Source organism: Tachysurus vachellii, chromosome 19, assembly GCF_030014155.1.
Source record: "Tachysurus vachellii isolate PV-2020 chromosome 19, HZAU_Pvac_v1, whole genome shotgun sequence".
Lineage (NCBI taxonomy): Eukaryota > Metazoa > Chordata > Actinopteri > Siluriformes > Bagridae > Tachysurus > Tachysurus vachellii.
The window spans coordinates 10,400,550-10,427,822 of record NC_083478.1 but is presented as its reverse complement, the minus strand read 5'-3'; the positions used below and the strand labels follow the sequence as shown (position 1 = coordinate 10,427,822).

The 27,273-nt window shown below is 39.1% G+C and overlaps 2 protein-coding genes and 1 non-coding gene across 4 annotated transcripts; 1 reads left to right on the top strand and 2 right to left on the bottom strand.

Annotated features, from left to right (window-relative positions):
• Positions 1-1,110: 1,110 nt before the first annotated feature.
• On the bottom strand, positions 1,111-19,986 carry pard6b (par-6 partitioning defective 6 homolog beta (C. elegans)). The gene is made up of 3 exons (XM_060893776.1): positions 19,702-19,986; positions 17,652-17,874; positions 1,111-4,455 (listed from the first exon to the last, which is right to left on the bottom strand). Exons 1-3 carry the CDS (start codon positions 19,762-19,764, stop codon positions 3,575-3,577), a joined length of 1,167 nt encoding a protein of 388 aa, XP_060749759.1. The 5' UTR covers positions 19,765-19,986; the 3' UTR covers positions 1,111-3,574.
• Positions 19,987-21,861: 1,875 nt separating this feature from the next.
• fkbpl (FKBP prolyl isomerase like) lies at positions 21,862-24,493 on the top strand. 2 transcript variants are annotated; one of them, XM_060894814.1, is made up of 4 exons: positions 21,862-21,950; positions 22,265-22,402; positions 22,509-22,646; positions 23,531-24,493. In XM_060894814.1, exons 3-4 carry the CDS (start codon positions 22,623-22,625, stop codon positions 24,251-24,253), a joined length of 747 nt encoding a protein of 248 aa, XP_060750797.1. In that variant the 5' UTR covers positions 21,862-21,950; positions 22,265-22,402; positions 22,509-22,622; the 3' UTR covers positions 24,254-24,493. The 2 variants fall into 2 exon arrangements, with proteins under 2 accessions (XP_060750797.1, XP_060750796.1); XM_060894813.1 differs by having other exon boundaries at positions 22,265-22,646.
• An 871-nt stretch (positions 24,494-25,364) lies between these two features.
• On the bottom strand, positions 25,365-25,437 carry trnaf-gaa (transfer RNA phenylalanine (anticodon GAA)). Its single transcript has one exon. It is a non-coding gene; the product is annotated as a tRNA-Phe (tRNA).
• Positions 25,438-27,273: the final 1,836 nt, after the last annotated feature.

Genomic DNA, 27,273 nt, shown 5'->3' with positions numbered 1-27,273 from the left:
CAGAGGCAGTGTGATGCTCTAAGCAGTGTTCTGCTGAGAAACCTTGGGTCTTGGCATTCATTTCTAATTATATGGCTGATCAGTATATAAGGTTTGTGATATGTATTACAAAATAGGTTGGAGTTGACTACTTACACTTAGGATACAAATTTGCTTTCATACTTATTAAGGCAAATTAGGACTGATTTATTTGCAGCACTGTGACCTAATAGTATGCTACATTGTTGAACCATTTTCATTGTTGTATTGCTTATAATTAGGCCTCTAACAATATTCTTTCACATACCAGAGTTGATATAATATTGATGTTTTTTTAATAATTATAATAATAATGTCATATTTGATATACTTCACATTACTTATTCTGAACCAGTTCATTTAATGTATGAAACTGTAGCTGTTCGAGACATCAACAGGACTTTAAAATCACTAGGATGTAGGGTTAAAAATTAGCCTTTGAATAATTTTATGCCACTAAAACTCAGCTTAACTTAAAATAATCAAGACCTTTGGAATGATCAAGCTCATAAATAAAATGCAAGAATGTCTTTGAAATATTTACTTATTGGCAATTTGTATACCTTTGCCTTAGAAGGAAGTGACCTTGTGAATGATCCAATCTTTAATGTTCTACGCAGTGTCGTATGGAACATTTCATACAGCCATTCTATACAGCTTCTATAAAACCCCCAAATCCCAAACTTAACTTACTAGGATACTTCATGTTGGTTTTTCCTTTAGTTGACTATTTACACAATATATAATAAGTTTATTAATATAGTATTATATCAGAAAGTTGCTTTTTTACCTCACATCTTACAAGAAGTGCCTTATAAAGACACAAATTGTTCTCAAAAAAGGCTGGTACAGTATAACGATTACTCTATAACTAATACATGACCCTAACGCTAGGGGGCAGTATTACATTAGTAATCATTACTCATACGTTCACTTTTCTTGCTTACACATGAGGTTAGCCCTTCACATTTATGTGTAGAGACATAAATATAACATTTAAAGAAGTTTAGCAGGTGATAGAATTCAGTAGAGACCTTATTGTCTTAAATGGATCATGCTAACAATGATACATAAAAGAAACATGACAAAACAGCCATTTCTACACATTAGTTTATTTCATCCAGCTTGTAGACTAATGTATACATGTGCACCTATGTCTTAATAGAATATTTATTCTTTTAAACAGTTGAATTAATGCGATACTAATTTACAGTATATAGCATTATGAAAATACTGGTCATTTCAGTACAAATCTATACCTTAGGATTTATCTAGCAAGCAAAAGAATCATTGCTCATTATTAAAAAAGAAATAAAAGGAGTTGACAAGCACAAAGAAATACAAAAAAAAAGCCCATTAGTCGGTGGTTCATTCAGGTCTCCTCCAGAAATGAAATAAATTCACAGTATGGAAAACAGCACGTTATCTCCAGCTTATGCTCTAGAAGAAATTAAAGCCTATTAAAACAAACCCCATAAAATAAAAAGTGTCCCTATATTGAGTTTACAGAGATGCTCCTCTATGAAGAAAAAAAAAAAAGAGATACATGTAATCTTAAAAAAAAGGAGAAAGAATAAAATCCGTAGAGATGATTAGAAAATAAATAGTCACTTTGATAACAATCAGAAGTGTAGTGTAGTGATTAGCAACCAAATAAATAAACAATGCTTCCTAAAATGCAGTCTGATCATGTTATATTTAAGAACAGCTTGGAATTATAGGATAGGATGAGAGGTCAACCTTGTCATAGTACAGTATAATGAACCATGAAAAGCCTTTATAATGGTTGGTTTATTAAAGTGGCTATGTATGGTGATAAAAGTAGAGAGGAAGGTGTTCTGGTCACAGTCATCCAGTGTTTTTGATTCTCATCAGAGTACAAGTGAGGAGAAGGAGAATGCTACACATCCTACACTATGGATAAAGATCCAAGAACACTGGTTTAAGAGTACAGGAGGCACAGCAGTCAATCAAAATATGATCACATTCAAGATGTATAGTCATTACATCCATTAATATAAAATCTAGTGTATTTGTTATATCACCTTTGAGCTTACAAAAGCAATAATCATATTATCTTGAAGCAGTAGATTGGGGTAGATAAGTTATTGTAATTGGTGGTTAAGTGTTTCCTTATGATTTAGTCTCATTTATAGATGTTTATACATTAGCCAGAGTTTCAGAAGCATGAGAGGAATTGTTCTCAGGTCCTAAAACTAAGCAGACTCTTGCCTCAATGGGAAACAGTGCAACTTTTGTCTAGGTGAGTCAGGGATGGGAAAACAAGTACAGGTGTGTGTTTTCCATGATAGAAGGTGCCTTTGTAGAGCATATCTTTATGAGATAAGAATAATTCAGCCAATGCCCACATCACACAGGCCTACAAACCACTAGCCACCCATGTTCATATCTTTAGGCTGCTTCTGTTATAACCACAGAAAGGCTCCACAGTGATCTACTGCAGGTCAGAGTTCAGTTCAAAGTTCACGACATATCACCTGGAAGAAAGTTGTTACAAAAAGTGCTCCTTCTGCAGCCCATATCTACGTACCACATGTTTGGTAGTGGTGGTTTAAAACTGTGCTATATTGAATATCCAGCACTATTCCAAGAGGCATAAACACACTCCTCATACATGAAACACTTCACTTCAGAGTGCACCGTAAAAAAAAGTTAGTGGACATGTCTGTTAGCTGCGTTGAAGCTCAACCATTAGTGTCGAGTTCTGGTGATGTTTTACGTTAAGAAAAAACACAACATGTAAATCAGATGTCACAGGGCAGAGACATGGCCCTCGTCATAAACATAAATGGTAAAAAAATTTTTTTAAATATCTGCTACAAAAATATGTTTGATTTTTGGGCCCTTGGCAATGATTAAAAGCATTAGCAGTGGCCAACTACAGGCCTAATAAACCTAAGAAACATTCATATACAGAAAATTTTAGAATCATCCTAAATTTAGTCAACGTTCGATAAAAAGCGCTCCAGGAAGCAAATATGACAGTTGAACCATTGTCAGGCCTCCACGCACATCTCCTAGATTAACAGTGTAACCATAGTGTGTTTACTGTGCTATCTGTGAGATGCAGAAGTCACTGAAATTTGTTTGTGGTTCGGATCATGACTCTGGAGAGGGCGTTTAAACAGATTGTCATCACTGATATTGTGTCTCAGAGAGAGTTCCGTCTTTGTAGTTCCACAGGCAAGAAAAACCTGCAAACATGTGCAATTATTTGTTTTCCACACACATCAAGTCCATTACCTATTACTGTGCTCCCAGGAAAGGGAAGTGTGTATCCCCTCCAGCAGGGAAGAAAAGCTCTGTGCTTAAAGAGAAGTGCTGTGAGTTTTGAACTGAATTTACAAAAACAGATGCTCTTTTTCAAGGAGTGGGTTCAGTAGTCTCACAGAGTAGAGACATTGTTAGTCCTATGGCACAAAAGAATTGCCTGTGTGTGGATAATGTGGTTAGGATCATTTTATATACTGTTTTTATACAGTATATTGAGTGTGTAAATTCAGCTGTGTGTGTTGTTGTTGATGTTCTATTGTCTCTAGAGTGTAATCACTGTGCCATCCTCTTCCAGGCTCCGTGTATGCACACCTCTGTCATGGCTCCTCGGTGACCCCATGCTGGTGCTGCTCATAACAGTAGGCTGAAAGGTCCCGTTGGAGTCTCGGAGGTCAAGGTGAGGCCTGTACCTGGGAAGGGTGGACATGCTGATGCTAGTAGCCTCTGTGCCTGAACTAGAGGCAAGCCTGCTGTCACCCCCTGCTTCGATCACCAAGTCTTCGTCATCCTCATCGCTGTCCACTTCCTCAGGATGGAAGTTCTGGATGATGTGTGCAGGTGTTGTCACCATGGCAGCCGGCGTCGTGTAGCTGTAGTAGCTGGCTCCACTGTCAGAGGATCGACCCGAGCTCCCTGACGCAGCTCCACCGTTGTTGTGGCGCACCACATTGTTGCGCTGGTTTGCTGGTTTCACCGTAATGATGAGGTTGTGGCTGTTTGCTATCATCATGTCTGTGACCTGATCCAGAGACTTCCCGGCCACCTCGATACCGTTCACCTCGAGTACCTCATCGTTGACCGCGAGGAGTCCTGTGCTCTCGGCAAGGCCGCCAGGCACCAGACGCGAGATGAAGATGCCGGGTGCTTTCTCCAGGCCGTGTGGCGTGACACGCACGCTCGAGCCATCTCGGATGTAGAAGCCTAGTGGCTTTTCCTGGCCGTGTTTGTAAAGGCGCACACGCCGGTGCGTCTCAGGCAGCACGTCTACGTCGATAATGGACGAGACGGGACGGAAGTCTCGGGGCAGGCTGATGACTACTGCTGGCTTCTTCCTTCCTGCATCAGGGCGCAGGAGCACTGCAGCGAGTGGAGGTTTCTTTCGTGTCAAAGAGTTTGTGCCAAATGTAGAGTAGTCTGCCTCCTCTGCAGAAAGAGATTACACAAAAACTCATTAGCATAGGAATGACATTTTTTCATTTTGCGAGCCATTTATATACAGACAAATCTACAAAAGAAAATATAAACACACATATAATCACATACAGTATAATAACACTGAGGACAGCAGCCTTTTCTAGCTTATACATCTCAAAGCATTATGATAGAACTTTTCCTTTCAGTGTAACAGGCTTTTTTACAGACACCAATCAAAACTTGACATCAGTGTTAAGCCTATCTTTCCTCAGCAAAAACCTCTTTTCACTGCACAGGCCAAATGACTCCTGCTATAAAACTCCATTCCCACAGAACTGCTGTAAGAGGAAAACTAAAGGGGATCCCATGGAGGAAAATGCCTGCCTCGTTAGTTTCACTACTGATCTAAAGTTTAATCTACTGTAAACCCGGGCCAAGACTCCCGTCGCACTCCCTCCCTTTTCATAGTGTCTCCTGTGCTCCTTCTCTCTGTCAACAGCCGCTTGCAAATTCCACAGAGACTTACTCACACGCCTGTGCTCGTAGACTTTCACCAATGTGAACAATTGTAGTCAGGATCAAAGTACTAACATGAGATGAGAGCGAAAGCAAAGTAACAAAGGAAATGTAAATACAGTTTATATATATATATATATATATATATATATATATATATATATATATATATATATATATATATATATATATATATATATATATATAAGGAAAAGGCAAAAGTCGAACATGATCACAACTCCTGGAAACAGTAATGTTTATCCAAGCTTCTAATCATTAACTTGGTAAGCATTAGTTTCTCTGTTGTGTCTCTACTGCTCACTGTCCTTCACCAGAAACAAAAAAAATCTCACACCCTGCGTTTTCCAGTTTCCAACACGGTGGCCTATAATAATGAAATTTAGGGGCAACAAACCACAAAGCAGAACTTTCTCCTTCTATTAAACACACACACATCCATCTCCGAGCAGTAGACTCCTTTGGAAATAACCATGTAGAGAGTTACAGTACAAGTAACAGGTGACGTACTGTCTCTTCAAATAAATGTAGCAAATCAAATGAACCAATTAATTTTAGCGACTAAACCTAAACATAGGCCAAATAAATACACATACATATGTGTGCACAAAGGATTCATTAACACATAATAACTAATAGTGCAATGGTCTCCCTTTCAATTTCCCCATGAGGTAAAAAAAGGATATCTGGAGCTGCTCTGTTTTAACCTGAATTCACAATCATGTACAAACAACATCTCGTAATATCATTACGAGTGCTTATAATGTGCTCAGTCTGCACAGTAGAGCATAACGCTTCATCGGTCGTTCATCACCACTGCGCTAACTCTTCCCCCATGCCGAATGCTCGTCACACATTGCTTGTCTAATCAATAGAAAGGTGAAAGTAATCGATAGGCTGCATACTGCTAAAGGCCAAGGCCAGAGCTCTAGTCAACGTAAGGAAGAGTCAATCCTACCCATGGCCCAATTAGAGGGAAAAAACTGCTGCCTTTGGGAAGAATTCTGCAGGTCCAGGTTTCTTTAAAGAATTCCATCACAAAGATGTACAATCAATCGCTCCCCTTTAAAATACTCACATTTTTTTGCTTTGCAACCTGAAATGAAGGACAAAATTTATTGTGTTACATTTACGCCATTTGTCAGACGCCTTTAAATTTTATCTCATTTTTATACAAGTGAGCAATGTAGGGTTAAGGGCCTTACTCAGGTGCCCAGCAGTGGTAGCTTGGTGGACCTGGGATTCGAACTCACAATTTTCTGAACAGTAATCCAACACCGTATCCATTAAGCTTATAACACTTTTATAAGTGAAAGGTATAACAGCAACAGATCAGAAAAAAAAATTTAATATTAAAAAAAGAAACACTAGGTGTACCTAATGGTGTCTAAAATCTTGCAAACTAACTGTACTTTCAAAATTTGATCAAATTGTTGCCCTTCAAAACTGCGTATTGAACATCGGACAGAACAATCTGCCGTTTTCTGTAGTATACAGTTACATGGCCATGAGATTTTAACACAATACAATTTCACCAAGAGTTTTAAAGATCTCTGATCACCACCATTCAAGGTTATTTTGCAACCGCATTTCTTCTGCAAAGTTGCCAGTTCCCTAGTATCCAAATGTGTAACCCAATTCCAGTGATTCTAGCAATATCCATAGTTTATTTGCTTGGTGTCCTTTATTATTATGAAACAATCTGCCCCTTATGAAACACTGAGATCTTTTCCACAAGCCCAGGATTTGTCTTCTGCCCTTTTAGTTTGTTTTAGAAGCTACACACTGCATCAGTTAGTGTTAAAGAATATTTGGCAGCTAAAACATATTAATCACTGCATAATGCATAATGATCCAATCTTAATCTCGTAAGCATTTGTTCATTTAAATCCAAACAGTGACCATTTTTTTGGGCCAGGCAGAGTGTTATTTGGTTTAGACTATTATATGAACCATGACTGTTCTGCTTGGAGCTCAAAGCAGAACTTTACTCTGATGTAGTTGGACCATCACTGACTACGTCTCAGCCATTGGGCAACAGAGGCTGTGTGTGTCAGTATGTGAGAATAGGGCCTCACATCAGTGAAATAAAACACCACTGTCACAACTGGCTATCCTTTTTCACATGGTGAAGGAAACTCTTTTAGAAACAGGTGCTTGGAAATGTACCTACATTGATTTAGCTTCAGTAGGTCACTGATCAGTGTTGCTTTTAAGCACATATGGTATATAAAAGCATGCTTAAATGCAGCACACTCTGGCTAACTCGAGCATGATGATTATAACATTTTGGCTGAAGCATCTCAAGATTGTGAAGAAAAAGTATCCTGTGAAGAATATTGTGTATTATGTTACATTTTGCTATAATGTGGTGTTGTTTTTTTCTGAATGAATGGCTCTGTGTGCCGGCCCGTCACAGCCTGCGACACGGCCTCGCCTCATCCAATATTCAGTAGTTCTGTAGCAGGCCATATGACAGATGTGATGGCTCATGTCTCGCTTTACTGAATGGCTCCCTTCAAGACACTGCTGCTCAAGCTGCTCTACAATGCTGGGTTTACTACCCAACAAGTCAGAATGCTTTGTTGGACAGCCTAACACAGAGCGTCTCCGAAAGACATCCTGTTTCTTTAAGGTTCTCGGGCCGTGTATGTCCCACGTGGTCGGTGTGTGCCACTGTGTTCCAGTTACGGAGAGATGGAGGGGGGCATAATGAGTGCTTCTTAAGGACCAGAGAAAGAGTGGGTAAGCAAGAGAGGGGGAGAGAGGGTGTGAGAGGGAGTGAGGGGGGGAAAAATCCTTTCAACAGGGAAAGAAAAATTCCTGAGGTGTTGCTATTCTGGGCCCATTCTGCGAATACCTCTGTGGCACTGCCTGGATAAAGTACACCTTCAACTGATAACACACAAGGAACAAAGGTACATAGAGAGGAGAGAGAGAGAGAGAAAGAGAAAGAGAGAGAGACAGAGAGATAGAGGGGATACATTTATGGAAGGAGTCTCCAGTGTCCAACAGTCAATGAGAGAACTGAAACAAATGTTTCAAACACTAGAAATAAGTTGTTTCATGGTTGTTCCACAACTTTAAACTGTTTAAACTTTTAAACTCTATAAAGACATAAAAGGGATATGCTATACTTCAATATATTAAACAAATGATAGCACTGGGAACATTTCATAACGTGTTATTTCTATAACATCATCATCAGGGTGATGTAAGATGCCACTCCACATCACTCCAGGGTGATGTAAGATGCCACTTTAATTTTTATTAAAACAGCATCCCCTGTAATGTTTTATTAATAGCAGATTGTGATCATCTATTATAGATTTGTTCATCCCAGCTCTAAATCAGTGTTTATAAGTTTATTTACTGGAATGTAACCATGACAATGAGCATTGAAACAATTTAGGCTGAGCCTTTATGCTACACTGTTTATTAGGCTAAACATCATTATAAATACCTGAATGACAGACAAGCTATTTATGTTCATTTGTCTGAAAAGAATAAAACATTAGATGAAAGGAGTCGGAGAAGAACAGTAGTGTTAGAGCATCCTGACAGACACTACATCGTCAAACGACGGGTGAAGACATACCTCTTCCTGAAACACTTGTACTAGCAATTTTTCCCTTGTATGTTATATGATTTAAAAAAAAAAAACCCTGAACAGTTTTAGGTCGATGGTATCCTAAGTACTGTAACCTAGTGAACCAGTGTGATAGTATTCATCGATAGAGACTTAAAAGCACTTTTGTATATCTGGACTCTGGAGAAGGATGTCTGCCAAATGCCATAAATGTAAATTTATGTTCTGATGCTTGGCATCCAGAAGTGAAAAGTCTCCATTCTCTGGACTGATGCTGACGATCAATACATTGGCAAAAATAAATATATAATTTATATTAGCTATCTATTTATTTATATTATTCTTGCTCTTTAGTAAAATTTAAAGTTTTAAAGTCTTAATATCATTATAGTAAAGCCTTAATGTCTACAAGCACTGTACTGTCTTTTAATAAGTGAGATTTTAGTTAAATATAACAGAGCTGGTAGGAACTTTCGTGGTTTGTCAATTTTTAATTATTTACAGGCAAATGTTTTATTGCATGACAACAAGCTCGACACTTCTCACATCATTAGATCAGGGTTAGAATGTAAGGCACAGAGAAGCTGATCACAACCTGGGTTCATCTGTTCATGTGCTGCTAATGGCGTCTGTGTTCACAGTGATTTAGCTTTCATATATCATTAGCTGGATGTAGGTCAGACTGCGGTGCTATTGTACAGAGAACTGGAAGAAAGACAAGGACAGGAAGCTGTTGTAGATCTTGTGTGTGGGGCACAGAACAGAAAGAGAGGAGTCCTAACCTCTTTATTTGGGCTAGTGTGTTGTGTGTGTTTAATAAAACTGAGAGTGGGAGGACACAGGAGTCTCATTAATTGTGCATCTTGCCATTTCGGATACAAGCTTACATCAGCTGTGAATTTGCTGACCGTAGTCATCTCTCTCTCTTTCTCTCCGCCTCCTCCTTCCTCTCTCTGCTATGACATTTGTTCTCTCTCTCTCTCTCTCTCTCTCTCTCTCTCTTCTTTGTCCCACTCCTCCATGCTCTTGTACAGGGACTCTGGCTTGTTTTGCGTCTCTTTCTTTCTCAGTTGAGGCTACTGTAGCTGGTTTAAAGCTGGTGTCTGGAAGCACATTCCTCAGCAGCATGGTGAAATAGGGAATAAGGGGACAAGGAATACACATTTGCTGTACTGAGCTGTAGTTGAGAAACTGTAGGTGAGGAGACTAAACAGCAGTCTACCTGGACATGTTACTGACTTCTGAATGACAGACGAAGTAACTTGATTAGTCGAGAAAATGTGTTTGCAGGTTAACAGCTCCACAGTTAATCACAGAGCCATGCTGATAAGATTTTAAGCCAATTTTTAAGTAGGACCATCTTGGGTTTGTTTTTTTTCTATAATCACGGTAATCACATAGCAAATTAGTGATAAAACTAAGGCCACGTTCACACTGCAGGTAAAAGTGGCCCAAATCTGATTTTTTTTGGGTCAAGTGACCTGGTCAGACTTCTTCAGGAGTAGTGTGAACACTCAAATCTAGCCCAGATCTGATTTTTCAAATCAGATTCAGATCAGATTCAGATTCTGATTTTTTCCAATGTGGCCGCAGTGTGAACAACCAAGGCGGATTTGATGCGACTTTTGCGTCAATCTACATCGACATTCGTCACAATTATGCACCGGCGAGTACGCACACAAACGTGACTACGCCTACAAAATGGATCAAATAATCAAAAGTTGCCCTCGACATTCGAAAATTTTCACAAAACTGCGTCTCTGTGCTGCCATTACACAAACATTTAGAAAGAAAAGCGAAAATGCTCACTTCCTCCATAACCTCGCCAACTTATGCGCAACGGCGTGCTGCGTGTGACGTCATTGTTATTGTTCATTTGCACATGCGGGTCAGTTCGAAACAGCAAACAGTTCACAATGGTATCTGATATAGGCCACATTTTAAAAGGTAATGTGAACAGCCAAACAAAAAAAATCAGATCTGAGCAAAATATCTGAATTGAGCATTAAGACTTGCAGTGTGAACGCGGCTTAAGACTTTCTTACTCATATAAACACAGATGGATGACAAATTAAAGGAAAATCTTTACCTGAATATCATGTACATAGCTTGAATATCATGAACATAGCAGCCAATTTTGACTGTTTGCATGCCGTGGAAATGTTTTCTTTAGCAGAACTAGGGCAACCCTGTGTGAGTGGAAAAGGTTTTACGGTTGTGCAAACTGGATAACACCACCATATTTCTCACCAATTTCACGAGTCAGCTTGCAAATGCTCGAGGGTACAGCAGCCACCACACTTTGTGCTCTCTGGATTTTCACCATTTAATGGACAGTACAATAGATTTCCAGCATGACAAAATTTCTTCAAAGACAACCTTTTTTTTTTTTAAATTCATTTTATCATGAATTTACAATATTTGCTCCCTCACTTTTAGTGTCAGTTTCACACGTCTTCACAAGAGATAAATTTGCAGGTTATTCACCAAACTTCACTAACATGCAAATGATGATGACCGGAAATGAAAGCTCAACGTGAAAGCGTTGCTCATCTCCAGCATTCGCATGCATATAAATGGAAGTCCCTGGAAACAAAAATTGTACTGTGTCTACCCCTTTAATTTTTACCCCTCCTGTTCTCCCTGCCATCCATGCATGGTTCATTCCCTGTACTCGTATGTCTGATGTGCTGTCCTGTCCAATCTGGTCAGTGTAGACGAACAGAGACTGGCCACATTCCAAACAGCACAACCCCCTCGCCTCTATTGCCTTTTCTTTAGAAATCCTAGCACAGGCCTTGCTTGTCTGGAACAGGCTTTGCTCTGCTCACCACTCATCACATCTTATCCTACCTCTGTGTGCACACACGAGCACATATGCGCAAACACACAAACCTTAGGGCATTATGACATAATACAGTTCCTCGGTTACAGGACAACCTACATACCATCCTGAATTTTTACTCACACTCTCCTCTTCCAGTTCAAATATAACCTGTGGGGAGGGACGATATTACTCAAACTGAAACAAAAAAATATCACTGTGTACGTCACAGGTATCGAGCACACACCCCCTACTGGGTGATGAATGGAAAATTAAACAAATTCCTGGTTTCACCTGAGAAACAGGAAGACTGTTACACATTATCACCTGATTCTGTTGGCTCAGGAAACTCCAGCCTGCAAACTATACAACGCCCATTCCTATTAAAGTCTGAACATTACACTACTGAACTCTGAACTAAAATCATTCCTGTCTGAAAGAATGTCAGGCCATAAATCGCACCTTAGACCTGGAGTCTATCACTGAACTCATTTTATCTTGCTGTTGAAATGCACCTCACTATAACGCAGAGAACTTCCGGCTCAGTTAGAAGCACAGAAAACTCTTCTCTTTGACGTGTAAGCCAGTCTTCTTAAAAGTCCATTCAGGATGTTTTGTTAATCACTGTTGCAACATGATCTCATGCTGCGTTTGGATCGATCAGAACGAAGAGATCAGTGGTTTGAGGCGGTGCGCTGCTTCAAATAGCAACGGTTTCAGGTTACAATAATGTGGATATTATTAGTTTAGAAATAAGTCTGTGTCTTTACCCTCAACTGAGGACATGAACAGAAAGAAAGCAATACCTGTTTAAGATTAATACAGTCTGGATAAAAGCTGCGGTAGTTTTTGGAGTGACCAAAAAAAAAAAAACAACAAAAACATGACTTCCTCACAAGTAAAACCATCTTGAATATAATCATATTTATCTCACACAGACACAGACACACTCAAACAAAGAGGGACAATTGAGAGTAACCTATCCATCTCCTAGCATTTTTTGGGAGAAAATCAGAGAAAACCAATATGGACAGGTGGAGAACATGGACAAAATCTCCATACAAAGAGTAACACAGTGGCTGAGAGATGTCAACACTACCTTGCTGTGCCAAGAAACAAACTAGCAAGTGAGCTGAACCTTGTACGAACAAAGTAAAAATACCTAACAAGAACTAAAAGCCTAGGAGTTTGTAGATATACCTTGTAGCACATAGGAGGACGACGAGGAGGAGGCAGAAAGGAAATGAAGTTGGGTTACACTAATGACAGTCAGCGCTGCGCGTGAGAATTTTACTGTATTAGCAGAAGAGCTTGAGGAAAGCAGTGAAGGATGGAAAGGGGAGGAGAAGGAGACAGCTCATTTCCTATACTCGTTGAAGAATTAATTAAAATCCTGACAGGCGGTCTGCAGATCAGAGCATGAGGTGATTTGTCATTTCTTTCTCAGGTTTGAGTGAACACACATTGAACAACTTTCTCTTCCTTGAACGCAAATTTTACGCATTGATATTTTCACATCAGTTAGTTGATGATGAAAATGCGAACAGCAGAACAAAGTCATGCAGGCTTTTCTTAATAGATAAATAACAGTTTATAAATATTTACAAATAACAGATATAATTCAATAAAAATGATGACTGGGACCACACCCTGGTTAGGTGTATATTACAGAACTGGCATTGGCTCCAACAATACATACTGTTTTCATACCTTTTTACTTCTGATGCCACCCAACTTCAGAATCTCATTCCTATATAAGGGAGTTAGTCCAAATGTTTTAGACAATCCTCCTTTTAAAGGGAATAAATCACCTGCTGTAACAGATTTATGCTTATGCCAGCTAAAACTAACACGGGGTGTTGAACCTATTGCCGTATTCAGATCATCATGGGATCAGACCATGAATGCAAACATGCCGATGAGTCACAGAGAGACCAGAGAACAGGAAACAGTTATCGGTGAAAACAAGCCTATAGACTCACACGTACCACCACACCTTAACCAAACAAAACATCCATGACTGTGCATGATAATGAGTTTCTAGTGTGTGTCTGGTATGTGATTGGTAATGTGTGTGCATTTTCATGGTATTTAACCCAGCGTGCTCTGCTGCTCCAATCAGCCCTGAAGAATCTCTCGTCGTTAAGCGCAAAGAGGCTCGGGCCTCTTTACTGCTACCATGGCGACAGGTAAACAGGCGTGAGACTGGTGCCATTGCAGCCGTCTGTGCATTGTGCGAAAGAGAGTGAGTGTGTATGGAGGGCACAGGGAGGGGGGGGTGGTACACATGTACAATGCATGCTAAACCGCTGAGTGGTTTGACGTAAGAATATCATTAAGGCAATACCGCATACCAGCATGAAAAGCTCATCACACTGACTCACTGATTCAGGCCACTTCTGTATGCAAAAGTGTTCCTAGTGAATAAAGACAAAGGAAAAAACACACACGTGCACACTCACGCACAGCAGAAGCAAACTAAAGAATGTCTAATACAATCTTCAATACAATCTCCAACCACACAAATAACCACAAGTCTGCATGAACTACATTACACAACACTGGAGCTTAGTGAATTGTAATCAGATCTAATCATAATCTGTAAATAAGTTCCCCTCGGTGGAACATTAGGAACAAAAAGGGGACTGTTACACATTTAGAGACTAACCATGATTCGTGAATTGTATCACGTCATAGGTTTGACATAGAACATGCCTGGTTAGAAATCCAATGTAAGTGGATGAAGTGAGTGGTTTAGTTTTATGTTAGAGAGATAAAAGTTGATTAGAAAGTGAGATTCACAAAACAAACTAGGAACAGCGTGTTGCAGTTTGTGGCTTTTCTCCACGACCTTATTTTAACTTTACCTTGAACCCATTTCCGTTCATACATTTTATTAAAATGATGTTCTTAATTTAAGAGAGATACACTTATAGCCAAAATGCTCTTGTAACAGGACTATAGAGTGAACAGCACAACATGATTTAAAAGCTTACCCATAATTGTCCTACACTAGTGCGGTGAGCTTTCAAACTTTTATTAGTTGAAGTCAAATTTAATCAGGAAAATCTCAAACTGACCAATCTCATGCATAAGCAAGTGCAAACAAATCAAATAATCTTAATTGTTATATGGATTTCAGTACAGATGCTGAAACAGACGCTGTGAGGCACCTTACAGTATATACTAGAGTCTTCTATATTTCTGTAATAAACATTAAGCATAAACAAGTCCTGCCTTCCAACCACAGAAAATTTGACTGACATATCACTTGACCAACCAAAGACTTTTTCCTTGAAGCCTGTTAAAAAAAGTTAAACCATCTTGTTTATTCTGACTAACTGCTACAGACAAAACAATTAAAAAGCTTTTTAAAAATGGGGTTTCATCACTGTCTTCCTCCACAAAAAATATGCAGTTCAAACACATTATTCACCCACTTGAAACTGTTGCTAGAATTGTAAGTACAGAGAGATTGCAGTCTTGAAGAGCCTGATGATTGTGGCCAGAAAAGAGCACAAATGAAATCTGCCCTCTGTGGCTCTGATACTGAGACTAGGCACCTAGATACTTGCTGATTAAAAATGTATTATGACAAACTTGTGAACAGGTTTCACTCATTTCAGTAATGTGACCAAATTGTAATAATCAGCTAACTGTTCTAATGTACTTTCAATGACAATTACAACTTGCATTGATCATCTAGCCATAAAGGAGACCATAAAGAAGGGCAGGTTTTGGGGTTAGAATGTGGGGGTGGTGAGATTATGGAGCAGACAGAATTGCAAACTGAGCTGACAATTTAACAGGAAAACAAAAGAACACTGTGATGATGCTTTCACAAATACAGTATTTAGTCTGTTTGAATCAAACCTTGGTGCAGTTTGTCAGGGCAGGTGAGAACACCACAAACCATAAGTCTCAGATGTAGACAACTGGCCTGAGCCCATCTGAGCTAAGAAGTCATAGTTACATATACAGTAGATGTGGATGTGTGCTGCTAAACTGATCTGTGAGATGCAAACTGAGCCAAAGGATAGCAAAAGTGCTTAGGTAATGCCATATGTTCTGGAGAAAAAATAAAAGAAATGGTGGACACGAATAAACAACATGTTTTAATGTGGACATAATTACCTAGTCTAGTCATTTGCTGAGCATCAGCTGCCTCTCTTTTGTGCTTTTTTTATTATGTATGTGTGTGTAGTTGGTGAAGCTTATGAAGATAATGAAGTATGGCTTGTGTGTATTTTCAGCCCTGCATACATGGCATATCAGTGATCATTTACTGATATGCCATGACAAAACAAACTGGACCAGACAAACAGGTGTGAAAGCACCCTGCAATTTGACCCAAACTGACCCTATTAAAAGCCTATGAACAGAAACACAAAACCAGTTTGACCTTGAATCGAATTAATGGCATTACCAGGATCATAAATGTTTGATCCTGTGCTGATACAATTTGTATTACTGTCACTATGTTTAATTTTTCAAATTCAATACAATGCATATTATATCCATATGTTTGTGAACACCTCACCACGTCACCCATATGTGCTTGTTGAACATCCCATTCCACATTGTTCCATCTTTTCTGTTAGAATAATCCCCACACTTCTGGGAACGGTATTCCACTGGGGATTTGGAGTGTGGCTGTCGGGATTTATGCTCATTCAGCCACAAGAACATTAATGAGGTTGGGCACTGGTGCTGGGTGAGAAGGTCTGGGGAACAATCTGCAATTCTAGTTTATCCCAGAGATGTGCAGTGAGGTTGATTCCCCAGCTCTGTGCAGATCACTTGAGTTCTTCTACTTCAGGCACGAGTAAAAAAAAAACCAACATGTCTTTATAAACATTTAATTGTCATGCTGGAACAGGTTTGGGCCCTTTAGTTCCAGTCAAGGGAAACTAAAACTACAGTACACAAAGAAACCCAATACCACTGTGTGCTTCCAACTTTGTGGCAGCAGTTTGGGGAAGACCAAGATATGAGTGTCATAATCAGGTGTCCACATATTTCTGGCCATATAGTGAATAATATGCATATTAGCAAAATCGGCTAATTTTCTCCTACTAGCAAAGAGTGTGAAATCTGAGCAATTTGCACTCTGTCCAAAAATGTACTACAGCAAAGAATATTGCAACACTTCCACAATTCTTATCTTGATACAAGCTGATGAAGTAGTGGAGTCATTTATTTAATTTGGACATGTTGGAGTAAAAAATCAAGAATAATGTGTCTGTAGCAGGAACAACCTGATGTGTGGAGAATCCTGTCATGACTTGTGACTGTCTGTCAGACTGATGGCAGGGGAGAACCGCCAACTTATTTTTCACTAACAGTGACAGACTCTCATCTCAACAGGGTGTTCCTCTATCTGCATTTAAAAGGCTGTGCTGCTAACTAGTGGGTGGTTGGGTGGGTGAGAGCAGCCAGATACAGGGCACAGCAGGATGTTAGCGTCTAGCATGTAATTTAAACACAGGCACATGCGGTGCTACACAGTGACCCCTGTAATCTCCTTCTGACAAAGTGGCTTAGCGTCTATTTGTCATATGGCACACAGACACAGCTTAGACTGAGTCCACCTGATAACACACAGTCACACTGGGGGCTCTGCTAAAAGGAAAATACACCATTATAAAATGTTCCCTGAAGAGAAATTAACAACACAGCAGAACCCAATACAGTCAACTAAATTTACCGATAATCAAGCAGCATTTAAATTCCATTAAACTTAAGAATCCATTTAAACACATGAACACGAGCTGACCATAGTTATGACAAAATAAAATTTCAAACAGATTTTTTTTTTCTTTTTTATCGAGAATCTCTTAAAGAACTGCAAAAAAATGGGAGAGTGTGAGGGATAAACTTCACAACATCTCAGACTTGTTACAACAAGAACTCCACATAATTTAATGGCACATTTCACATTTTAAATTTCTGTCAGAAATGAAGTACTAATAATAACACAAGAGCTTTTAACAAGTGTGTTTTCCCCTTTAAACAGAAGTGCGTTGTTAGGCTACAGGCTAACCAAAATAATGTCAGAGTTTTCTGCATGACTGCTGATATGAAAACCTGACAGAGCCATAAAACATTCACAGTTCAAGCTAATTCTGGTTACATTATGTGTTTAAAGATTGTTTCATACTTCAGCTAGGCTTCATTCTTTGGATTTCAAAGCTCAGCTTATCTCTGAAAGATATATATTGCATAATTCTGACGTCTCTCCAACGAACCAATCCTCACCTTTTCTCTGCAGGAAGAGGCGGAGCAGGGGTGTCGCCGTGGTGATAGCCTTGTGGTAGTTGTCATCGTTGTTAATTGGCAACAGGTCCCCGTGGATGTCAGCATAGCCCACCAGCAGCTCCACGTTGGGGATTCGGTGCACATGCTGCAGAAGGCCGTAGAACTCATCGAAGCGGCCTGGTTTGGAGCGGTCAAGAGAGAAGCGACGGAACTCTGCTCCAAACTGGCATGAGATACAGACAGACATCAGTAAACAGCAGGAATTATACACACAAACACAGGCAATATCTACAACTATTAAAAGAACTCTAATTAAAACAAATAAATAACCAATTATTATAAACGACATAGGAATAAACAGATTATCCTGTCATGTTGCAAAACCCCATATGGTACACAGAAATCCACAAAGATCAAGGTTCAAAAACACTTTGAAATATATTTTTTTTTTATAGTAGGCCTAAACCATGGGCAGTTTTTTCCTTAATTATTCTGTTGACCATTATGGGTCAGGGCCTGGAAATTCTCTCATGCATGCATATGAATATGCTGGAATTGTTGGGTTTAATGTTTGGGATTTATGAGCACAAAAATATTTAACTTCCTTTATGTTAAATACAGTTTATGATGCACAAATCAATAAAAAACAGATTAATTTCTTTAGGTTAAGTTGGTTACTTTTAAGATGGTAAGCCAGAGTAACAGTGCTGAAGTGCCTAAATGATTTAAACACCAGCCAATAGCATTTAAGATACACCACATCCTTGTCACGTCTGAACATCGTCGTTACCTTAAAAGTTCTCTGGGTTAGAGAATTAGCAAAATAAAGAAAAAAGTTTAACAAGAAACTTTTTCTGCTGTGGAGGATAACTTACCAACACCTTCACCAATGACTGTCAAATTTAAACATGACGATAATCAAGATGACAAGACGCCACGTGTTTTTGATGTTATGCTGTACATTTTTAAAATGGGGTCGACTGTTAGCCAGTACTGATGATGATGATGATGGAGAGCAGCAGGTTTATCACCAAGAGTCGTCAGACACTTCTGAACAGTAGATTTAAATATTTTTACTCATGCTTCCTAACAGAGAAGCCACAACGACGTATAAAGACAAAATCAGATTCTCAAGCAGTCTGAAGTAGCGACATTACATCATCGAAAAGCCCCAAATTAGAAATACACTTTTGTAAACTTGTAAACATTTCCATTACTGCAGACGTGCACATACACCTTCTGTAGACCATTTAACTGGATGAACACTTGACTAGAACAGAACGGGTCATCAAACTTTTAAAATAACTTTCTGTCTGAGAAGTGATGAACAAAACAAATAAAAACAGGAAATATTATGATTAATAAAAGCATTCTTAAATATCCTGGAAAGAGATGAGTTTTTTCCCATTTCAGGTATCAGGAGCACTTTAATGAGAGGGAATAGAGCCTAACAAAAGTTGGACTTATAGCTATAACATTAAACACTGTCAGAATGAAAAGACTCATTTGTTTTATGTGAATTTTTTTGGGAAAAACATGTCTGCAATAGCAGACATTTAAGAGAAATAGCTAAGAAAATAGAGAAAATTGACTAAATTAATTGCTCACGTCACAGGTGAGCGACACCAACTTCCGATTCAACAACTACAAGTGATTATATGTGTGTGTATATATAACTTATATTTGTAACCCTGTAAATTTAAGTGTCAAATTGATTGTGTTAAGGACAAGCTGTAACCTTTAGCAAAGCTTGAGCACTTCATCAAAAAAAAACAACACAGAGAGACTTATTTTAGAGTCATCCAAGAAACCAAACCACATCCATAAAACAATGTCGGAAGTGTTGTGATATTTTACACTAAATGCTTCACTAGGTATCTTTCCCACGCAGCTACTAATGATTAACACAATTAAGTTGAAACCTGATAAGGTTTGGTGGAACAATCCAGTAGCTAGAGATAAAAACACACAGTAAAGGCTAATGGTGGCCACACAGAGATGAACCACACTGAGACTAATCCCTGTGGTGGGTAAGAAGTGATTAACGCACCTTGCTCTTCACCTCCACGGAGCTCAGAGACTGGTTGCTCGGCACTCGGTGGTTTTTGTTCATCTTTCGCTAAACGGAGCCCGCCGCAACACACACACGCACACACACACTGTCGCACTCATCAGCCTCCTCCAACTCGACGGCCCGAAGTTCCTTCTCAACGTAATATCCAGGTGAACAGGAGCGTCTCTACGTCTCACTTTCTGTTGTCCTCCAAGCGAAAGAGTGGAGACGGCCGCTGTCAATACAATGTGTTCCTCAACTCTCCTTCCCCCGCCCTCTCTCTGTCTCTCTCTGTCTCTCTCTCACACACACACACACACACACACACACACACACACACACACACACACACACACACACACAAACTGAGGGTTGCCAGGTCTGCGCATCAAAACAGAAGCAATAACAAAACTCTACATAGTTTTAAAATTTAATTTTTTTTTATTTCATCAATATACACAAATGTCCTAAATAATGCTTTCCCAATATTTTAGAAGCCTCGTTCTATGAAGCACATTTATAAGGCAATTTAGTGTCTGATGCACAAAAATACCCATTCATATATGCTTATGTTCTGTGTGAGTGTGTGAGAGAGAGAGACTTCTGTCTACACAAGTGCATTATATTTTGGTAAGTTTAGGGTAGTGCTGGGTGTTTCCATGGCAACTTCAGCTTGGGTCAGATGTAGTATAAGCATCTAGGTATAAGTAAACAATTTCGAGGAAAAAAGGGGGAAAAACACACATCCTGAATTAATTGCATGTTAATATTTACAATGAACATCTTATCTTCAGTTGTGCCATATGATTATAAAATCTGTGATTTATAGATGAACACATGTCTTCCATTGACATGTTGGAAAGTTTACTTTGGTTAATGGTTTCCTACATCACCTACAATGCCATACAAGTGCCCATTTATTCTTATTTTAGATGGTAACTTGGATTCCTGGCACCTGACGAAAAAGAAAACACCCCTGAACTCAGGGTGTCCCCTTAATTCAACTTTGAGTCCAGTGTTTGCTGTATCTACTACTATTCTACTATAACTATTGTTTCTAACAATTAATATTCATATTTAACAATTAATACTTGATTGAAATTGTTGTCTTTTTCTCTGATTAAACTTCATTGTAACTGCATTGGTCCAATTGGCTATGAGATCACTAACTTCTCACCGAAATAACAAAATTACAGCATTAACAAACTAATTAACAGCAGAAACATTAAGCACATGATTTATACTTTTTTATATTTTATAAATCAAGAGATTTTTAACATTTTGTTTTAACATGGCTTATATGTACACAGATATATATATATATATATATATATATATATATATGTATGTGTGTGTGTGTGTGTGATTTGATGCAAATTATTTTTAAAAATAAAAATACATACACAATATAAATTAGAAAAGTTATATGTTGGATGACTCCTTATTATTTTAAATATATTACATATATTATATTATATGTATAACTCCTTATTATATATACATAATGAATGAAATGTATACTCAACACAAACTCCAACCAGTTCAAAGTGTTAATGTTAAATCTACATACATGGCAACACGTCCTCACACACTCCTCACACACTCCGCCACATAGCTACTGCGCTGCTCATGACGTCAGACGCACCCAGGAAACGGCCAAGTGCTCAATGCCCTGAAGCGCCCCCCCGCGGCCACAACCTGTATGTACACACAGTCTGAAGTCCAAATATCTCCTGATTGGTCATGTAGTTATTAACCAATTATTCTTTGAGAGAGATATATTTACACAATATTTATGTAGTGCATATATAGCCTTACAGGATTCTGTCGTCATCTCTCGTCCCTGCTATTCAGTACACCTTTACAGAATACATGTAGGCTGTGTCTCAAATGAAAAACTTACATCCTATTTAAATAAAGTTTAAACTCTAGTGACAACAATACTTTTCCAAGCAGCAACCATATATAAATATATATGGACAAGGAATTGTCAGCAACGTAAGGAAACATGTCTTTTACTCGTGTTAAATAAAAGCTATATAGAAAAGTTTAGATTCGAATAAAAATAGCGAGCTACGAGCGCCACCTTGTGGTAGAAATGAAACTATATTTAATCTCAGAGATTATAAATCAGTCTCTCCAGTCCGATATGTGGTGCTAAAGAGCTGAGTTTTTGAGAAAACGCTCACATCGCAGTGTCGGAAGTGGGATCCATGGTAGTTAGCTTCTTGATCAACGTTAAATAGGTAATTAGATTTGATTCCTATATTTTAGAGTCGTACGTACCTTAATTGATTCCTAAATTGATTCCTTTAGAGGCGCACGTGAAGTGCTGAAACCGTGCTTGTTACATATGCATTTGTAATGAAGTGTCTCCTTAATTAAAATAAACATAACCAAGGCAAACCTTAGACAAACAACTTTCTACTTTTTATACTTGTTCTTGTGTTTATGGGGTTTTCCTCCTTTCTTCTCATGGCAGGAAATGACACTTCCTATCAAATCCTGTCTGCACTTAGATTTAGGTTTTCACCCATTATTAATAATTTTCTTTCTTTAGGCATCTTTAGAAATCATTTATGGCCACGGAAGTGACGAGTGAAACCTCATGGATATCAGTGAGTCCTAGTGGTCTTTGGGAGGTGCACAGAAGGTGGAAAGGGGAGAGAAAGCGAGGAGACGACACACCTCTATTAGGGTCTGTATGCAGAATCAGAGTGCGTCTCAAGAACCACACAGAAGATAATACCCAGCCTGTTAGCTCGGATGAAGCTGTGCTGGAAGTTAGTGACAGTTCTGTGCAGGTTACAGAGTATCCACGCTCACAAGATTCAGTGCTCCAGGTTCCATTGGGCAGGTGGCTTTTGCTGCGTGTTGGAGAGGGACAGTGTGACATTATAGAGGGCTGTTTGGAGGGAATGAGACCTGGGGAGACCTGTGAGGTAAGTGCCAGTTTGAAGCTTGTCGCTCTTGGAGAATCATTTTGACCTTTTTTCCCCAGTTGATCGACACATTAACGGACATACCATACAATTCTTACAGTAACCACCTTAAGTCACAGCTATGACTAGCAGCAGATGACTGAGAGTTTCTGATGCTACTAATAACTTCATTTTTTCTTCATTCATCTTCATTAACCCATTTATCCTGGTCAGGGTCATAGTGGATCTGGAGCTTATCTCCAGAAAAACTGGGCAAGGGGTAGGGATACATCCCGGATTGGAGCATTCATGTTGCCAGGCCACTTATCAGCATGTTTTGGCAGGTGGTAGGAATCCCTCACAGACATGAGAGAACAAGAGAGATTCCACACAGACAGGAGCTCAAGATCAAACCAGGTGGTAGCTTTGCTACCTCAAAAATCCAGAGTCCTGTAAGGTGACAAAGCTACCCTGTTGCATTCCCATGCTGTCTTAAACCATTTACTATTAAGTTAAATGTAAATCAGTCTTGTGCTTGTTTAGTATGATGTGCTTGTGTTAGCAGATTTGAACAAAAATAACCAATATCAATACAATTTATATGAATACACAAAGTTTTTTGCCCTGTTTGGACAGAACTGTGTTTGCCATTGTGAAGTGAATACTTAAACAAATAGAATGTTAATCATTTCAGGTGATTTAAGGTAATGCAATTGTTTTATTGTATTATTCAACTGGTTATTCTATGATATAGTTATTGTGATAAATAGTAAGCATTTACATATCAAACATTTAACATGTAATATCTAAGCACAGTATAGTTTGTAGAGAGGTGATTTTATTAGAAATTTTATGCACTTAAGTCATATGCTGTTTCTTCAAATTGCTGATTCTGTTTTCTTTAGTTCACAGTTAGGGCCCATCAACAGCATTTGAAAATGGCACCCAGTGATATTCATGCTGCTGGGATAGAGAAGACAGGAGAGCAGCAAGAGACAAAAAGTGAGTGTTTTTCTCTGCAGCTCCACTCATTCACTTCAGGGAAGGAGTCCTGGCAGATGCTCCCTACAGAGAAGTGGACCTGGGTGCTGTCTCACAAGCAGCGGGGCAGCCAGCGCTTCAGCAACGGAGACATTTGGGGAGCAATGCATTCTTACTGCTGTGCTATTAAGCTGCTCATCACTCTAAAGAGACATACCAAAGGGAAAGATGGGGTTCTAAATGTTGATGGAAGCCAAGAGCCAAATGCCTTTGATAAGGAAAGTGAGTCAAATAGAGAGACAGTGGCAAAAAGCACCCAGATCCTAACTGAGGAGTATAGGACTATGAAAGCAGAACTCCATTCTAATCTTTCCCTGTGTCAGCTCAGGCTTGGCCAGCCAGCAAAAGCCAGGGACAGCAGCAGCAAAGCTACTGCACTAGATCCAGCAAACATTAAAGGCTGGTATCGCCTTGGCCAAGCCTGTCTCCAGTTAGAAGACTTTGAAGAAGCACGTCATGCTTTTGGCAAAGTCCTAGAACTCCAGCCAGGTTCTACCTCTGCCCAAAATGCCTTGAAACAAGTAAATGCTAAGGCAAAAGAGTTTGACAGTAAGCTTGGGCAAAGGCTGAGCAAAATGTTTACCTAAGGATCTGCAAAATCAGGACATGATTTAAATTATTAAAGGCAGTAATAATTTAGTAATAACAGTAATAGACCAATGTGTATACTTATCAAAAATATACAACACTAACATTACAAGAGCCCTAGAAGCTCATGCAGTGATGTGAGGATTATATTGCAAGATATATTGTTCTATGCATGGTGGATGTATTATGGTTGTATGCTGTACAAATGGCAATAAAACTATTTATATTTGTGTAACATGGTTACTGTGTGTTTTTGTATTGTGTTTAAATGATTAAAACCAAGTGAATTGTAAAATGCCCCAGATCACTTTATCATTAATATATCTCAAAATGTCGTGAGAATTATGCCGAGCATTTTATGGTTTTAATCAAAACCTCTTTCATGTCTCTGTGGCGCCCTCTGGTGGACATATAGCTGGTTACGCCGGCCAATCGGCCAATCCGAGCTAGCGCATTCCATCTCTGTCGGTCAATCCCTGGTGGTTCGAGCGTGTGTGTGTGTGTTCGTGTTCGTGTTCTCCCCGTGCCTCAGGGGTTTCCTACGGGTACTCCGGTTTCCTCCCCTGGTCAGAAGACATGCATGGTAGGTTGATTGGCATCTCTGGAAAATTGTCCCTAGTGTGTGATCGCGTGAGTGCATGAGAGTGTGTGTGTGCCCTGCGATTTGTTGGCACTCCGTCCAGGGTGTATCCTGCCTTGATGCCCAATGACGCCTGAGATAGGCACAGGCTCCCCGTGACCCGAGGTAGTTCAGATAAGCGGTAGAAGATGAATGAATGTTTAAATGCAGATTTTTATAGTTGAATTCCGTATCCTGAACAGAGAAGAGAATCTCCTTGTACATTCAGGTATCTAATGAGATTCGTAGAGCAAAGTTTACTTCAACTTTACCATAGCGCATGAAGACGAGGGCTTATATTATAAATGGGTATGTAACCCTCATCAAGGAGTGATTATAAAACAAAGAGAGAAACTGTGTGACAGCATTAAAGTCATTCATAGTCGTCTCAAGTACTGCAGAAAGTGCACACGGTATCTCGCATTTGTTTAAAAACAAACGAAGGTGCAGTGACGCAGATTTCAATCACAAAGAAACAAACGGTTTGAAAATGCCGAAACCCGGGATCGAACCAGGGACCTTTAGATCTTCAGTCTAACGCTCTCCCAACTGAGCTATTTCGGCGACGAAGATTTAGCTTAAAGCCACGCCTCTCGACCTCGTTGCGTCCTTATTGTGCAGGTTAAACTGAAAATTTTCAATTAAACTGTCTTTGCTAAGTGGAACCTGAAGGCATTAAATTTGATCATACAACAGATCACGTCAGGGAAATTATCTGGGAAAGGTCTGGGGTTCTGGGTTACCTTAGAAAGCTATGACCGAAAAATATCTGTAAAATTGTACTTCATCTAGCTTTTAAAGCACTGTGACATCCGACTGCTTCTTAATAAAAACAAGGATGTTCTAAAACCACTACATTGACATTACAAGACCAGATTCGGGTTATTAGTGACGACCACAAAATACAGCACAAAAAAGTACGGGTTACGGCAAAGTACGTCGAGCAAAGTGTCGTCCCCCCCAAATAAATTGTGTTTGGTATAAGGATCACTGAGCACAATTTAACAAAATACAAAGTATTTATTCAATTTCCATTTATTAATTTGTGTGTGTGTGTGTGTGTGTGTGTGTGTGTGTGAGAGAGAGAGAGAGAGAGAGAGAGAGAGAGAGAGAGAGAGAGAGAGAGAGAGAGAGAGAGATTATGACTGGTGTTGTTTATTGTAGGTGTTTGCTGCCTTTTTGGACTCCTTTACCATTTGTAATGTTGCTCCCATTTAAAACAGTTCGGCTCAAGCACAGCCATTTTTAGGGTCATGATTGAGGACAATGTCCAGTCCAGAGACAAGCTGTTTCGTTTTGAGTTTTTATTCAAACCGACCATTGAAAATACCCTCTGGGCATAATGTGGAAGCACTAAAACCAAGGCTGCGATCATTTATAGCCTCCCAAATTGGTTCAATCCAGTCACCTTTGAAAAAAGTAACCAGGGGTCTCTATTACTCAGATGCTTTCTGGCACCATCTCAGGGCCCCCAGTTTGAGAACCACTGGCCTAGACTACTTGTTCTGAGCAGGTGTTGTCAGTGAACAGGCTGTAAAACTGTTGGTTAAGTTACAGACACTCATGAAAAACTGATGCTGATTATCTGGGAAACATCTCTAACAGCAGTCAAAATGCCATTGTTTGTGTCAAACAAGTTGTGAATTTGTTGTAACATTAGAACAGGAGATCATGACTTACTCTGTGCTCTGTGATCAACATAGATATATACATTAGATGTTGCCTTGTATACGGCAGTACATTGGAACGAATGCGTCAACTGAGCCGCCATCTTGGTACAGTGGACCCCCTCCTCTTAATGCATCAGCGTCAATGTATTCAAAGAAATAAAATCACCATAAATCGTCATGAATGCCATTTTCTAGTTTTTTTGGTCGTTCCAACGGTCAGACATGTATTTATCATTAGGTCCAGAGAAAATTTAAGGTTTTGATATTAAGATAATCTACTTTTTCACAATATAATGCATAGTGCTAGTAGGTGTAAGTTTATTACTTACATTCTTCCACTTGAGTAAACTTCATATGAACAATCACTACTTACCTTATAGCCTACTGCATGCAACACTGCTACAATGGTGTGTCTATACATGTTCATTTAAACATTTAAATTGTATTGGTTTATTAAATATGATACACAAAGCAATTTGCAGGTGGAAGCAAATCACAAATTTGAGAACATAATGTGAAAGTTAGATAGTTGAGGCGCCAAAGACTGTTCAATCTTTTATTTATTCTTTTCCCGCAATATTTTTGCAACATTAAATAAGTAAAGTCACATAAACCAAAAAAAAACAAAAAAAAAAAACAAAGTTTGACTTTGAGGCTGAACTGCCAGCCTAACTGGTGCCATCCTTCCAGGACTGTCAGCTGAATTAACCATTTAAAAAAAAAGTGTTTA